At 61.0% G+C, this 15,549-nt stretch overlaps 1 protein-coding gene across 3 annotated transcripts in view; it reads right to left on the reverse strand.

The window, feature by feature from the left end:
- Positions 1-2,929: 2,929 nt before the first annotated feature.
- The window catches only part of PHF21B (PHD finger protein 21B), a 47,680-nt gene continuing 35,060 nt past the window's right edge, over positions 2,930-15,549 (reverse strand). For 2 of the 3 annotated variants that reach the window (XM_054718577.1, XM_054718578.1), the window contains exons 6-13: positions 11,275-11,326; positions 10,620-10,696; positions 9,523-9,577; positions 8,054-8,076; positions 6,217-6,375; positions 5,604-5,679; positions 5,242-5,345; positions 3,455-4,020 (exon numbers count right to left, since the gene is read on the reverse strand). In XM_054718577.1, the coding sequence (XP_054574552.1) occupies positions 3,802-4,020; positions 5,242-5,345; positions 5,604-5,679; positions 6,217-6,375; positions 8,054-8,076; positions 9,523-9,577; positions 10,620-10,696; positions 11,275-11,326 (765 nt within the window). In that variant the 3' untranslated portion in view covers positions 3,455-3,801. Of the gene's footprint in view, positions 3,254-3,454; positions 4,021-5,241; positions 5,346-5,603; positions 5,680-6,216; positions 6,376-8,053; positions 8,077-9,522; positions 9,578-10,619; positions 10,697-11,274; positions 11,327-15,549 lie in introns of those variants that run through there. The other variant, XR_008556550.1, reaches the window with a different exon arrangement.

The raw sequence follows: 15,549 nt of genomic DNA on the forward strand, positions 1-15,549 counted from the left end.
TCTCCCCCCGCGGCATCGAAGCACCGCTTGCCCAGCATTTCTCCGCCAGAGGAAGTGGGCGCCGTGTTCCTGTCGGAGCCCTGCCCTCTGATGGTGACCGGGCCTTACTTGGAAGTAGGGTGACTAAGTTTAAGGGCGGTCACGTGGGGGGACCCTTATCCCTTATGCCGTGTCCTCATGGAAAGGAGTGGCACCGGGAAGCACACTGTGTGCAGAGGGAGGCGGAGGTGGTGATGCGTCCAGGCCAGGGCACGCCAGAGATCGCAGGGCACGCCGGAGATCGCAGGGCACACACGGGATCACAGGGCACACCGGAGATCACAGGGCACGCCGGAGATCGCAGGGCACACTAGGGATCACAGGGCACGCCGGAGATCGCAGGGCACACTAGGGATCACAGGGCACGCCGGAGATCGCAGGGCACGCCGGAGGTGGCAGGGCACGCCGGAGATCGCATGGCACGCTAGAGATCACAGGGCATGCCAGAGATCGCAGGGCACGCCGGAGATCGCAGGGCATGCTAGAGATCACAGGGCACACCGGAGATCACAGGATATGCTGGAGATTACCAGCAAACGCACGGAGGGACATGGGTGAGAAGCCAGGGGAGAATCAGCTGTCTAGGCGAAGGACACCCGAGGCCCCAGGGCTGGACGGGGGGCCTGCCCCAGTCTGTCCCCGGCCTCAGAAGCCAGCCCTGTGGGCACCTGGACCTCAGCCTCCCGCCTCCAGGAGAACACATGTCTGTTGCTTGAGCCGTGCGGTCTGTGGGGCCTAGTCATGGCCATTCCCCCCCCCCCACCCCCCACACACACACGACAACAGTGTCCCAGCAGCACAGCCCTCTGGGAAGTGGAGTCCCCTCACCGTGGTCCTGTGAGCAGAGGCCACAGAGAGGGTGACCATCAGACAGCCTGCACCCTCCACCCCCGGGGGCTTCCATCCCCAAGGGCCAGGGAGCTAGGACCGGCCCTGCTCTCTGCGGCCTGGGTCAGATGGGGCTGGGAGAGAGGTGCTGGAGGGGCGGCTGCCCCACCCCAGGGCTGTCCGCACGCAGGCACAGGACCCCCGGGGGCGGCTGGGCGGGCGTAGCTGCAGGAGGCAGATGTCCGTACACTCCGGGTCCCTTTAATGGCAGAGCTGCCCCAGGGAGGAGGAGGGGGCAGAGAGGGTGGGTCTTTGGAGGGAGTTCCCGTCCTGGTCAGGGGCTGGGGATGGCCCAGCGCCCACACCCCTGCCCTCGCGGTGGGGGTAAGCGGGCTGTGCTGACCCGGGGCTGGAGGATGGGGACGAGGCGCCGTCGGGCTCGCGCTCCACACCGCAGGAACACGGCAGTCTTCACTCAACCGCAACCGCACTCGTCACCCCGCTTTGCCAGGCCAGGTGGGCTAGCAGGGGCTCCCAGGGGACCCCGGAGCCAGGGCAGAGGCAGCCCCACGGCCAGCAGCTCTGTCCCAAGATGAAAGCAGTGGAGTCCGCAGCAGAGGACCAGGCTGGAGGCAGGAGCTCAGGCAGAACGCCAGAGGCTGGGGGAGGCCGGCCAAGGCGTTCAGAGGGCAGGCCGGGGCGCGGACCCGGGGCCTCCGCCGCCCAACATTCAGGCAGGAGAAGCCAGAGCCGTCACCCTGTGTGACCAGGGCCCACCATGGCTTGTAGCAGACCCCTGCGGGGTGGGCTGGGCAGCCCTGTGCCTCCTCCTCCCCCGTGTATCCCTCAGACCCCCGGGCCTCCAGCGAGCAGTCACTTTGCATTGGATCCCCTGCTCTGGCCACAGCTGAAGGCACAGGGGTCGGGTCCTCTCCAGGCCTGGCCGAGCAGGGAGCCCAGGTGCAGGGGGTCTGGCTCCCCATTTTGGCTGCTCTCTGGCTGTGGGACCTTGTGTGCCCCGCTGCCCAGGAAGCAGCCAAAGCGGGTGATGACGATCCACAGTGTGGCCAGCGCCTCCCCACGGCCCCTGGCCTGCTGGTTGTTACTGGCAACACCAATTCTGGCCCTAATAGGTGCACCTGCCACCTCCTGGGGAGGGGGTCAGCCTGTAGATGGCGCCCGTGAGCTCCCCTCCTCCCACCCTCCCTGGGTCTCGGCCTCCCCAGTGCCCACCTCCCGCCCCACGTGCCCCCAGGGCCTCGCTGGCGGCTGCAAACACAAACCACAGGGCTCTGCGATCGTCAATCGAGTTTAATGCGTCGTACAGACAACTACACGGGCAAAGTTACGACGAACACTGGTCTCTACCCTCACTACCCACTGGACGGGCCTCCTTGGTCCAAAACACTAAGTCTCAAGACACGTCAGCAGCTACCCCTCCCGGGTCCAACCTCTCCCATCCTCCCATCACGTTTTTTAAAGTTTGATCCAATCCTCCCACGAAGGGAAGGAACCAAGAAAGAACCTGAAGACCTTCACGTGGCAAGCCACGCGGGAATGCATCACGGGCGTCGACAGTGACCGATATAGAAGACGTGTGTCTCACAGTTCGCTTTGTTCATCAATAAAAGAATATAAAAATCTTGTTAACCCAGTGTTGAGTGTATTAAAATAGATCTGTATCGTACAGCACAGTTTCTCCCGGGGTCGTGGCAATGACAGCAGGGCCCGCGGCAGGCTGCAGCCGGACCGGCCACCCTGCGCCGTGGGCCTGCGCGCATGCGTGCGGGTCTGGGGCCGTGTGCGCACACGCACGCACGTGTTCAATGCAATTTGGCACCGTGTGATATGCTGGGGGTGGGAGCCCTGCGGCTCCCGGTGCTTATCTGTGTGCTGTGCTAGGTCCCTGGGGACTGGGGGAGCTGGTGGAGGTGACGAGCGGGCACAGCCCACGGGGGACGCAGGAGCCCTTTAAGAGGCCAGCACACCCTCTGCGCCCCAGGACACACCTCCCGAGGCCACGCCCCTCCCCGCCCACCCTCGGGTGTCTGGTCCGCAGCAGCGGAGGCCGCTGAGAGCAGAGGAAGACTCCGGGCGCCCCTTCACATTAAACATCTCCCAATAAAAACGCCACACAAAAACGCAGTTACTTTTTGGCATAGTGTCCGTTCTGGCAAGAAGCCAGGCGTGGAATACTTCGTCGGCTCTTCGGAAGGAGGAAATAAAAGGCTTCCGCGGACGTGGAATGATCCGGCCCCAAATGGGAAACGCGCAATGCCTCCCGCGCCCAGAAACTCCGGGAGAGGGCGGCGCAGGCGAGGGCGCATAGGGACTCGGGGCGCCGGGCCTGGGGCAGTGGCACTGGCAGGGGACACAGCAGCACCCCCTGGAACGCAGTTTCACGTCAAATGGCTGCTAATACTGACAGATGGGCCTGGGGTCCGGAAGGCACGGAGCACCCCGCCCTGGGCCTGGCCCCATGAGGGCGGGCCTGGCGTCCTACTAGATTCACTACCCACTTGGTCCCACTACTGCACTACTCGGCTACGGCTGGTTCCCGGCCCCGCCCCACCGGACACTGGTCCCGGGGGAGGGGACACGCTGGCTCTCAGCGGGGGGCGCCCTGGCCCCTCACACTTCTGCACGAGGGAGGTGTGGGGACAGCCGTGCTGGAAGCCAGGGGCCTGGGCAGTCCCACCTCAGCAGGCCGATGGTGCGCCCCACCTGAATCTGAACGTGGGGGGACTCCACCCCACCCCCGGCTGGAGGACGAGGACTCTCACTCGCTCCGCTGCCCTTCCTTCCTGTCTTGTTCTGTCTGTTTTGTTTTTGTCTGAAATTCACCTTGTTCATGAGTTAAGGCTGACAGAACCCCCAGTCTTGTGGGCAGGGTCCCAGTGACTCTCCGTGGGTGTGAAGACGGGGCCCTCGGGGTCAGTTGTGTCCCTGGGGGTGCTGGAGGGCAGCGTGCATGGCTGCTGCTGAGGGCTTGGTCCAGGGCCCGGCCAGCAGCGGGGCGGGGCTGGTGGTCGTCATGGTGACCTGGAGCACCTGCTCGCCCTGCATCAGTCTCAGGAGGGCCCGCAGGCGGTCCAAGGATGACTGGGCGCCCCTCTGCCGGGCCAGCAGGCTCATCTTCAGCTCCAGGCGTTTCTGTTGGGGTGGGGGCAGAGAGAAGGGTCTCAGAATTCAACTGTGCAGGCATCCTGGGCCGCACCCCTTCACACCCCCTCTCCCAAAGCCTCTCCCTCCCACTGCAGAGGCCTGAAAGAAACCAGGCAGAGAGCCTCACAGGAAGCAGGCAGCAGTGAAAAACGGAATTAAACAGCAGCCAGACACACAGAAGTTTGTTTTAAACTTAGGGTTACAAAGAGTGTGTTTGTGTGGGGGCGTGGGAACCTTCTGCTCAGCTGCCACGCTGCCTAGCCCACCGCGCCTGCTCTCCTCTCCTGGAAGGAGCTCGGAGCCAGCCCGGCCCAGCTGCGCAGCTGCACAACCTTCAGACGCCAGCCAGCTCCCTGCGCTGTCTCTTGCAGGCTGTATTCTGGCCTTTTTTAGCCTTATGTGTATCATAGCAACGAGCAAAGGACTGAGACCTCCACTCAGAGCTATTTGCTGCATAGGCCAATAGCTTAAAATCCCTGAGACTGTGCCCGAAACTCTAAGGTAGGAATAATCAGAGTATCTTCATACTACACTTAAAGAGCTTACCAGGGCGTGGCACTGCTTTTATCATCATCACCACCACCAGCACCATCATCACCACCATCAACATCACCATCACCAGTACCATTATTACCATCATCTCCACCACCACCATCACCACAATCATCACCATCACCATCACCACCATCTCTATCACCACCATCATCACCAACACCATTATTACCATCATCTCCACCACCACCATCACCACAATCACCATCACCACCACCATCATCACTACCATCATCACCACCACCACCTCTATCACCAACATCACTACCATCATCATCATCACCACCATCTCTATCACCACAATCATCACCATCACCACCACCATCACCATCATCTCCATTCACCATCACCATCACCATCACATCTATCACCATCGTCCCGTCACCACCCTACAGAGGGGCGATCATTATGTCCACTCTGCACAACAGGACACTGGCTCAGGGACAGCCAGGGCCTTGCTCAGCTCACAGAGCTGAGAAGGAGCAGAATCGGATGGAGTTGCCTGATAACTGTCTGTCGAATGAGTCCCCTCTGACTTGCTGCGAGGTGCTGGCGGGCCTCTCTTCTTCTGGGGCCTCAGGAACCAGACAGCGATGCTCTGGATCTACATCTTGTGGTTCTAGGGCAGCCCCCCCCCGCCCCCCGAGCCCCGCGCACCTTCACGGCCGAGGCCAGGCGCCGGTCCCGCTCCTCCAGCTGCTGGCGCCCGCTCTGCAGCTCGCTGCCCCTCTGCAGCAGCTTCTGCTTCTCCTCTTCTTTGACTGGAGAGAGGGCCGGGCCGCGCCCAGAGGGCAGGTCAGCAGTGGGAAGCCGAGGTCGGCGCCTACAGGCCACACCCTCCCGCAGGAGCCCGTGGCCCTGGCTGGACGCATGGGGACGGGGATGCCATCCCCCCACGGTTACTGCCCTGCACCCAGGCCCCATCCCAGGGCCCTCTTCCCAGAGTTCCGGCCAGAACAGCCCCCGATGGGCCTGGAGGAGGGGGAGCGAAGGGAGGAGGTGCGCTGCCCGAGTCCCACCTGTCTTGTGGGTGACGTAGGAGCGCACGATGGCCAGCATCCCGGTCCAGGGCACACTCTCGTCTTTCTTTAAGGCCTGCAGGGCAGAGGGGACCTGAGCAGGCAGACAGGTGGGGACCCGCCACACCCCAAGTATGTGACCCTGGGGAGGCACGAGCACTCTGAGCTGCAGGACCTTCCGCCGGGACCAGGGGGTGGGGCGCACCTGCGTGGGGTCTGGGTCCCAGGGGCTGCTGGGCGAGGGTAGGGTCTGCTTGTCACCAGGGCCTCAAACAGTGCCTGGCACAAGCAGGGCTGAATTCTCCCTCAACGAGAGAAAAAACACATGAGCACTTGTCTTGTTCCCATGTCCTGGGGGCCTGAGAGCAGCGGGGACAAATCTGGGACCCAGTGGGGCCCCACCATCATGCTGGAGAGGGGAACTGCACCCTCAGAGAGCTGTGACCTGGGCAGGCGCAGTGCAGGGGCCTGTTCCACAACCAGCCTCCCCCGCCCCGTGTCCCCTGCCCTCCCTCCGGCACCCTCTGCAGGGACCGCCCAGGAAGCACAGGTTGGCACAGCCTGAGGCGCGGTGCTGGGGACAGGCTCCCCCGGGCGACACCATCCCCCTCACCTTCTGCTGGCACTTGGGGCACACCCACACGCCCTTGGGCGCTGTCTTGAGGGGCGGGTCCAGGCAGCCGAGGTGGTAGGCCCCCGGGCAGGAGCCGCAGGGCTGCAGGTTGGCCCCTCTCTTGCAGGCCGCGCAGTGCTCATCGTGGGCGATCTCGCTCTGGAAGAGCAGGCGGAGGTGAGTGCGGTCTCCACGCAGCTGCCACCCCGCCCGCTCGTGACCCGGCCACGCTCAGCGGCTCCGGGAGGGGAAGGAGGAGGAGCCGGACGGGACCAGGAGGGGCAGCAGGGTTCCTGGCACTTAGTAGGGTCACCGAGTGCTCACTGGGCATGGAGTGGCCCAGGGTCCCGATTCCTCCACCTGAGACGACTCCAGGTGTGGGGGCGGGGCAGGGGTCCTGCTGCGAGGCTGAGGATTGCACCCGGGGTGCCTGTCCGGGGCGGGGACGGGCCAAAGCTCCCGCTGTGGGTCCTGTGTGCGCAGGGCGCAGGGAGGGGCCGTGGCAGGTCCCGGTCCTCGCAGTCCTCTTACAGCACCGGATCTAACCGGTGTCTCACACCCGGTGGCTCCTGCGCGCCTCCATCTCCACGTCCGCCCGTGGCCGGTGGGAGGACTCCACAGTCAGGCACACAGAGCCCCACGGGTAGGAGCCCAGGGGCCGTTAGTACCCCTTCCTCAGAAAGGCGCTCTCAGTCATCGTCAGTCTCTACTGACACACCTCCAGCCAGGGAGCTCACTACCTTTCGAGCCGAGGCTCGCTCTGAGTGAGGAGTCGTCATAACCACAGCCCGGTGACCTGCACAGTCTGCGTGATCTCCCACCGCCCAAGAGAAACCCTCCCCGCACGTTACGCCTGCTCTCTACCCATGTTAGCACCTTCCACCTTCAGACTTGGAAGGGACCAGAGGGCTCTCATCAGGGATGGCCCGTGCCACCAGGACACGGAATCCCCTGGCTGACTCTGAAGGAGGCCTCAGACCCTGCCCTCACCTCTAGTTTCAGTTCAAGGACCCAGAGAGGGTGAGCTGCTTGCCCGAGGTCACACAGCGAGCTGAGGGTGGAACCGGGACCAGCATCTGAGCCTCCTACCTCGAAACCAAGGCCCCTCCAGCACGGTGGGCTCTGCGGGGCGGGGCTCGGGCTCCAGGCACCTGCATGGGCTGGGCACGGGCGGCTGCGGACTGACGCGCCAGGCCCACCGGCCCTGGTCACGACCGTGCAGGCTCATTGGGGCAAACAGCGCAGCGTGAGCGGAGTTTGCACCCATCACCTACTGCTTCTCAGCGGCCTGATCATTACAGGCACGTAGGGACCGAAGACTCTTAGAATTAGATCGGAAACGTATACAGAGAAACACCGAATAAATTCTGAGCCAGGCCTTCAGATGAGGTCACAGCCAGCCAATGTCCTGGGAGGCAGGGACGTGCATATGCATGGGGGACTGGGGACTCCCAGGATCACAGAAATGTGGGTATCTGGGCAAGACCCTGCCAGTCTTACCCCTGGGGAGTGGGCAGTGATCACAGTGAGGCCAGGCAGAGACAGGAAGAGCCCAACTGGCAGCCAGCCTGCATGGCTCCCGGGTCGCCACATCCTCAGCACCGGGCAGAGGGCTCCAGCCTGAACCGCGGGCTGCCCCCTGCAGCGCGGCCCGACTGCCGGGCAGGCTGGGAGGTGGACAGGAGGCAAAGCTCTGGGCACCAAGGGCAGAGCCCGAAGGCCCTCTGCTCCGCCCCCGGGCAGCAGGACCCTGGGCCCTCACCCTTGCCAGGAGTGATCCTACCTGGACTGGAGTAAGCATGCCCCACCCCCAGGTATGAAGACAGGGCACACATACCTTCCAGCAGGGGTCCTCATTGGCTAGCACAGGGAGGAAGGGCGGAGAACATGTTAGTGGTCATCTGGGGAGCACCAATCAGGACTGGAGTCCGTGAGGCCCAGTGTGGCCAGGTTCTCACCCAGGGCATGATGGGAGTATCACAGGCCCCAGTGACAGCTGGTTCTCACCCAGGGCATGATGGGAGAATCACAGGCCCCAGTGTGGCCAGGTTCTCACCCAGGGCATGATGGGAGTATCACAAGCCTCAGGGACAGCTGGTTCTCACCCAGGACATGATGCGAGTATCACGGGCCCCAGTGTGGCCAGGTTCTCACCCAGGGCATGATGGGAGTATCACGGGCCCATGGACAGCTGGTTCTCACCCAGGGCATGATGGGAGTATCACGGGCCCCAGTGTGGCCAGGTTCTCACCCAGGGCATGATGGGAGTATCACGGGCCCATGGACAGCTGGTTCTCACCCAGGGCATGATGGGAGTATCACAGGCCCCAGTGACAGCTGGTTCTCACCCAGGGCATGATGGGAGGTGAGAGCCCGCCATGGACCAGGCTCGCCGTGGCCCGAGTTCTTGAGGAGCTCGGCAGCTGGGAGCGTAGGGGGAGGGCACATCGCTCCAGTGAGAACACGGGGCTCGTTCTGAGCTCCTCCGTTGCCCGTGACCCCTCACTCCAGTGAGTGATGCCAAGCACCCATCTTACTGACCACGCCGGCTGCAGATGACACCAGCTGTGAGGCCCTGCCCATGCGCACACTCCGGAGCTTACAAAGCTGTCATGCTCACCCCTCGTGCCACTGTCCTCGCGGCCCAGTTTACACATCAGAAAGCCCAGGCCAAGGAGGGGCCTGACGTGTCAAAGGTCAGAGTCCCAAGAAGAGGCAGGTCACTTCCTGCCCTCAGGACGACTTGTTTTCTAACGGAAAAAAGGCGCCTCCTGGTGGGGGCTGTGACTGGATGTGTTGGTGGATGCTGGCTTCCTGGACCCGAGGTCCTGCAATGGGGCAGGGCTGGCAGAGCGAGGAGGGGCCCGTGCATCCTGGGGTGAAGGCCCGGGCCAGGTCCCCGCCTGCCAGTGCCCTGAGGTACGGCAGGATCCCGAGGCCGGGGGGAGGTCTGGTCCTGGCCACACAGCTCAGGCCACACGGCGAGTCATCGAGGCAGGGCTGGCCGAGGACTCCAGGTTCCCACGTGCTGCCCAGGGCAGGCACACGAGGGTGTGTGAGGCCCGGGAGAGCCACCAGCCCCGCCAGCTGTGTGGGGAGGAGGGTCTCCCAGGCTGTGTGGTGGCAGGTGGCACCTGGGCAGGGCCACGGGCAGAGGCCAGGAAGCACTGGCTGCAGATGCAGGTGCTGGTGGGGGGGAGTGAGGGCCCCTCCTGGCACAGGGTCCTCACCCGACCCGGGTCAACTCTGTGGTGGGCGGGTCCTACCGCAGTGGCCGTGGGCACCCCAGGGCCTGGCCCTGCTCACCTCGTGCCGTGAGGAACAGGGGGCTGTTCAGGTAGCTGGACGCCAGCCGCTTCCTCTGCAGGGACAGAAAACAAAACCAGACACCGTCGGGGGAGCCCTCCTCGGGCTGCAATCCCTGCCGGGGCTCACCGGACAGCCCCACCCAGGCTCTGGGCCCCGCTGGACACGGGGGAGGCAGACCCAGGGACAGGCCCCAGGGACGCAGGGCGGGGCAGAGGGGTGGGCGGGCCCTGTCCCCGCTCCCTGCGGGGACGCCCGTCACACTGGGAAGGACGTGTTAGGACCCACACGGGGCCAATCAGTAACAGAGCGGGCTGTGGTGGCCCATCGCCTGTGTCTTCTCTCGGCGGTTCTGGGTCCGCTGGGGAAACAAGGGCTGTTACGGATTCGCTCCCAACCCCCACCTTCCGCACGTGGCCCAGGAGCCCTGGCGCCAGACCAGGAGGGCCCTCTGCACCCCGGCGGCCTCCGACGCCTCCGCTCAGGTGGAGCTCCCGGGCCTCCCAGAGGGTGGCTCTCCCACCCCCACCCCCAGGCACGCTGGTCCCGCCTTGGTGGTTCGAGGGGCTCTGGCTGTGAGCGTTCAGAAAGATTGTTCTAGAGTCTGTGTTTGGCTTAAACCGTCTCAGCGGTGGTCCAGCCTTGGGAGGAGCCCATGGGAGGGCTGCCCTTGACCTATTATGTGTCCAGGGCTCAGGGCACCGGCTGCGTCGGTCCCTGATGTGCTCACAGGTCGATCTGGCCCCGGCCACAGACTTTGGAGACCAGGGTCTGGCTTTGCAGATCCAGAGAGAGACGGTTTCATGCACGAATGGCCAGGGAACGGGCCCTCACCAAACAGAGACCCGACCCTCCTACCAACGGCCACAGCGCTCGGGGACCCCGTCTCAGTGCCGGGGGAGCCTGGGAAGCCGCTGTGCCCTGCAGACCGGCACCCGGTGAGCGCGTGACAGCTCAGCCGGCACCTCCGTCTCCTCCTGCGTCTCTCAATGGACCCTGAGCTCAGGGGGAAGCAGGTGATGTACCGTGACCGCCTCTCCACCGGGGAGTGGGGGGGGGGCAGCCCGGAGCCCCCCTCGCTGCGGAAGCCGCCTCACCTCGGTCTCCAGGAGGCCGCTGTAGGCGGGGTTGGCGGTGCTTCTCCGCTTCCGCTCCTGGCGCTTGCTCTGGATTTCTGCAAGGCAGACGCCGCGGTTACCCATCCCTCCCGCCAGGAACCCCGCAGCTTCCTCGAAAGCCCCGTCCATCATGTCCCCGCCCGTCACAGCCTCTGTCTGCACAGACCGATGCCCTGGTGCCGGGAGCAGGCTGGGGTCTCAGACATCGCTCCCCCGACCCTCCGAGGCAGGACACACCCACGGGGCTCCGGCTGCAGAGGAGGCGGCAGGAGGTGGCAGGGATCCGGAGTCCCGGTACCCACTCGGCTCAGGGCCCCGTGTGCCATCAGCCTGGGGCTCTCTTAGGACCCCGGGCATCAGGGGCCTTGGGTCAGACGAGGCAAAGGGCTCCGGGGGCAGGCCTGCAGCTCAGGGGGCCTCGCCCCACGAAGCCCCAGCACGGAGCCTTCCAAGAGGCGGGGGCTGGCCGCCGGGGCTGGCAGTGGGCGGGCCTCCCAGGAGCTGTTCACCCTCGGGCGCTGCCCTCTGACCAGGGGGACCCGAAACCCACTGCTCCGGTCTGATTCCAGCAGACCGCCCCCCGCCCCCCTGTCCAGCGGGCCCGTCCCAGCCCGTCCGCACGGCGGGGCCTCACCTTCCAGGTGCTCCGTGGTAACCAGGCCTAGCGCTACCATGAAGGCGATTTTCTGAGGGAAGGAAGCAGAGAAGTGTTACCTTGGCTTCATCGTCTATTCATTCATTCATTCATTCATTCACTCATTCATTCGTCATTCACTCTCTCTCCAGGCATTGCTGAGACCCAGTGCGCTGGCTCCTTCCTGTGTCTCCTTCCTTTAATCTAATGGCCTTTCTCTGTCCTGGGGCCCCACCCAAGACCCGCGTTACATTTAGTCGTCCCGCCACCTTAGCTCTCCGGACTGCGCGTGTCTCAGCATTCCTCGTTTTTATGACCTTGACGGGTGTGAGGGGCAGGGATTCTGCAGGGGCCCCGCCACAGGGATTGTACAGCGGCTGGTGGGTCGGGGGAGAAGACAGAGGAAACGCCTTCTCGTTACATCCCGTCAGGGGACGTGCTGTCCACTGACCGCAGTGATGCTGACGGGCCACCCGGCTGAAGTGGGCCTGGCAGGGTTCCCACCGGGACCTTCCCTTCACCCCACCCCACCCCTCCGTTTTTTTTTTTTGTTTGTTTGTTTGTTTTTGGCTAATCCTCACCTGAGGATAGTTCCCATTGATTTTTAGAGAGTGGAAAGGAGGAGGGAAGGCACAGAGAGAAATATCGATGTGAGAGACACACCGACTGGTTGACTTGGGGATGCACCCGACCGCCCCAACTAGGCTGGGCTCGAGCCTGCAACCGAGGAATGTGCCCTTAACAGGAATGGAACCCCGGGACCCTTCCATCTGCAGGCCGACACTATCCACTGAGCCAACTGCTAGGGCCGCCCCGCCCTCTGTGGGAGGCGTCAGCGTGCACGGCCCACGCTCCCGGAGTTGGGCATTCCTGGGGCTTTGGGGCACCACGCAGACCCTTAAAAATGTGTATGTGGTGGAATTTCTGAACATTCCCCTCTGCGGTGTTTGGGTTTTTGAATCTTGGCTAGAGGCTGAGGTTATACAGCAAGTCGACTGTGTTTTATTTCAGTACCTAGAGTTCACACTTTACATTTGGATTTCGGGTCCACCTGGAATTTATCTGAGAATAAGGGAATCAATGGGCATATGTACTGCGATGATGTCAAAGCTGTACATTAACTCAGGGCCCAACGATAACTATAATACTAACATTTCCTGCCCAAACCATGTAGGGGTTTTAACTTTCAAGTGGGTGTTGAATACTTTGTTATGATTATTCCTAGGCATTTACTCCTCTTGTTGCTATTGTAAAAGGGGTTGTCTATAAAGTTTTGTTTGTTGATATTACACCCGCCACCACTCGGAATTCTCTCAGGGTCTGTGGGAGTTTTTCATCCATTCTCTTGGGGTTTCTACATCATTTCAAACAGGGACTGCTCATCCTCCTGATTTTGACTTCTATGCTGTTAAACAGACGTCTCCTCGACTCGCCAGCTGTCAATGATGGTCTCTGATTCACTTGAAGTCCCAGCCATGACAGACAAGACCACCTCACAGCTGATTCCGCCTCCCACCTCTCCCTCCTCCTCTCAACTGTACTCAGCTGAGCCCTTGGCCCGTCATTGGAGCAGGCGACATTTAAACTTCCTTATCCCGTTCACCATCCTTATCCCGTTTCGGCTTTACTTCGCAGTTAATGACAGGTGCCCGCCTCAGTGTTGGTGCCAATGTGGCCCCAGCTGCTCGGGGTCAACTGAGGGGCTCATGGGAGCCCATCTCCCGAGTTCTTGGCAGATTTAAAACATCTGTGTAGCCCTGGCCGGGTAGCTCAGTTGGTTAGACGTTAGAGCATCGTCCTGATACACTAAGGTTGCAGGTTCGATCCCAGTCAGGGCACATACAAGAATCAACTAATGAATGCATAAGTAAGTGGAACAACAGAAATCAATGTTTCTCCCTCTCTCTCTCCATAAAATCAATAAATAATTTTTTAAAAACCCGCAAACTTTTTTGTAGCCTAGCCGGTGTGGCTCAGTGGTTGAACGTGACCTATGAACCAGGAGGTCATGGTTCGATTCCTGGTTAGGGCATTTGCCCAAGTTGTGGGCTTGATCCCTCTCTCATCATTGATGTTCCTACCTTTCTCTCCCTCTCCTTCCTCTCTGAAATCAATAAAAATATATTTTTTAAAAGTTTTTGTAGCCGCTCCGCTGGAGGCCAGCCTGGCCGGACGGGACCCTGCCCATGCTGCTCGGCTGTGTCTGGAGTGCAGTGCTGCGTGGACCGGTCAGGAGCCAGCCGGCATCTCCCTCTGAAGTCGCTGCATCAGACCCTCCCCGCCCATTAAAGGTCAGTGCCTTCCCTGGGCTGTGTCTCCACGGGGACTGCCCGTTTCCCCTTGTACCCAGGGGGGTCATTCAGTGTGTGAACTAAACGATTCCATACACTTGTGGGGTTACACTTAGAAATCACTGAAGCACCACCACACCACGAACAGCGGGTCCCCGCATTCCAATCCCGTCAGAGGCGCCCCGGGTTAACGCAAGACGAATGAGACGACGAGGGCCACAGAGCTGCTGCCGTGGGAACTGGCCCAGCAGCTCCCGCCAGTCGGTACCCAGCCAGGCTGCGGTGCGGTGCCCCCGGATCCCCTATCACTCCGGGGCCCTGTGGCCGACGGGACCGTGGCAGGGCCTCGGGGAACCCCCAGGACTGGCACCGCTTCACTGGCCTGATCTGGGAAGTCTGGGCTGGGCGAATACCAGGCCCTCGGGGCCCATGCTCCTGCCTCCTCACTCCGCCTCCCCCTCCTCCCACAGGAGACACCTTCTGTGCTCATCTGAGGACAGGTCACGGGGGCTCGCAGGAGCCTCCTGCCTGCGTGTTATATTCTAACTCCCATCACTGCGGGGGTTGTCGGGGTTTGACTGTATTTATCCTGCTCCTCCGTCCTGGTGTCCTTCCATTCTCCAATTATCTACCTGCTGTTGTACCTTCTTTGCTTGTCTTCTGTAGGCACCACTTTCTAATGTTCAAAAACTCATTCTTCCTGTTTCATTTGTATAATTTTCTCCCTTCTGCCCACGTTGTCCCTGCTGTGTCTCCTGCCACATCTATGGAACCCTCTGCTCATCCAGTTATTATTTGTTTCTGTGATAGTTTTTATTATTTTTTCCTAAATAATTCCAGCTCACGGTCCGTGGTCTCCAGTCCTTTGGCCGTTTAGCGCCTCTCCCCTCAGTCCTCGGGCTCCAGTTTCGCAGGTTCCTTCTCAGTGGTGATGAGTTTGTCTTTTCATTTGTCATCCTTTCTTTTCATCCATCCTTTCCTTTCCTGTCTTCCTGGGGGAAAAAGGCCCCACATTCACCTCCTTTTCCTCTGCTGACTTGGAAATGATAGGTGGCATTTTATATTTTTAGCGATTAGTGTAGATGTTTGAAGTATATGTTCTTAGCTATACATTTTCTAATGACGTCTTAAGTTAATATTTCTCTTTTTTTGAAGGTTAATATTTCTTTCTCAACACGCTAACCTTAGCATGTTCTAACTTCCTCTAAAACATCACTGACCAACTTGTTATTGCTGCCTAAAATATCCTTTTACCTGTTTTGAAAAACTGGGATAGAGGGTCGGCCTGTGGACTGAAGGGTCCCAGGTTCGATTCCGGCCAAGGGCACATGCCCGGGTTGCGGGCTCGATTCCCAGTGGGGGCGTGCAGGAGGCAGCTGATCAATGATTCTCTCTCATCATTGATGTTTCTCTCCCTCTCCCTTCCTCTGAAATCAATATTATAAAAACAAAAACACTGGGTATTTTTTGCAGTCTGTGCTTAATGTATTACCTGCCGGGAAACGATCATGGTGCTCGGTGGCCTCACACCCACGTCCTGGCTTCCCGGTCTTCTCACTAAAGCAGATTTTCCCACTGGTGGTTGTGGGTGAGAGACCTCTCAGTCTGTGTCTGACAATGTCTCTGTTTTGCCCGGCCCTTGAAGAACGGTTAAGCCGGTGAACCCTGAGCTGGAGTTACTGCCTCTCAGCAGTTCTCGGACGTTCCTCTGCCAGCTCCTGGCAGCCCCCAGCGTGCCCGTGTTCCCTGGTGGCGGCCTGTGGCGCTGCCCTAGTGGTTCTCACGATCTCTCCTTCTATTCTGGGGCCTGGATGCCCAGCTTCTAGATCTACGCTTAGTCACCCTGCCTGGGAGGCGAAGATGCCTTTTGATCTGAGAACTCACATCGATGTTCCTCAATCCTAGAAAATGTTTAGCTTCGTTCTTCAATGATTGCTTCTTCCCCTCCCCCATCCATTCCCCCATGCGATGAAAGCTGTGGTTT

This window comes from Eptesicus fuscus, chromosome 7 (assembly GCF_027574615.1).
Source record: "Eptesicus fuscus isolate TK198812 chromosome 7, DD_ASM_mEF_20220401, whole genome shotgun sequence".
Taxonomy (NCBI): domain Eukaryota; kingdom Metazoa; phylum Chordata; class Mammalia; order Chiroptera; family Vespertilionidae; genus Eptesicus; species Eptesicus fuscus.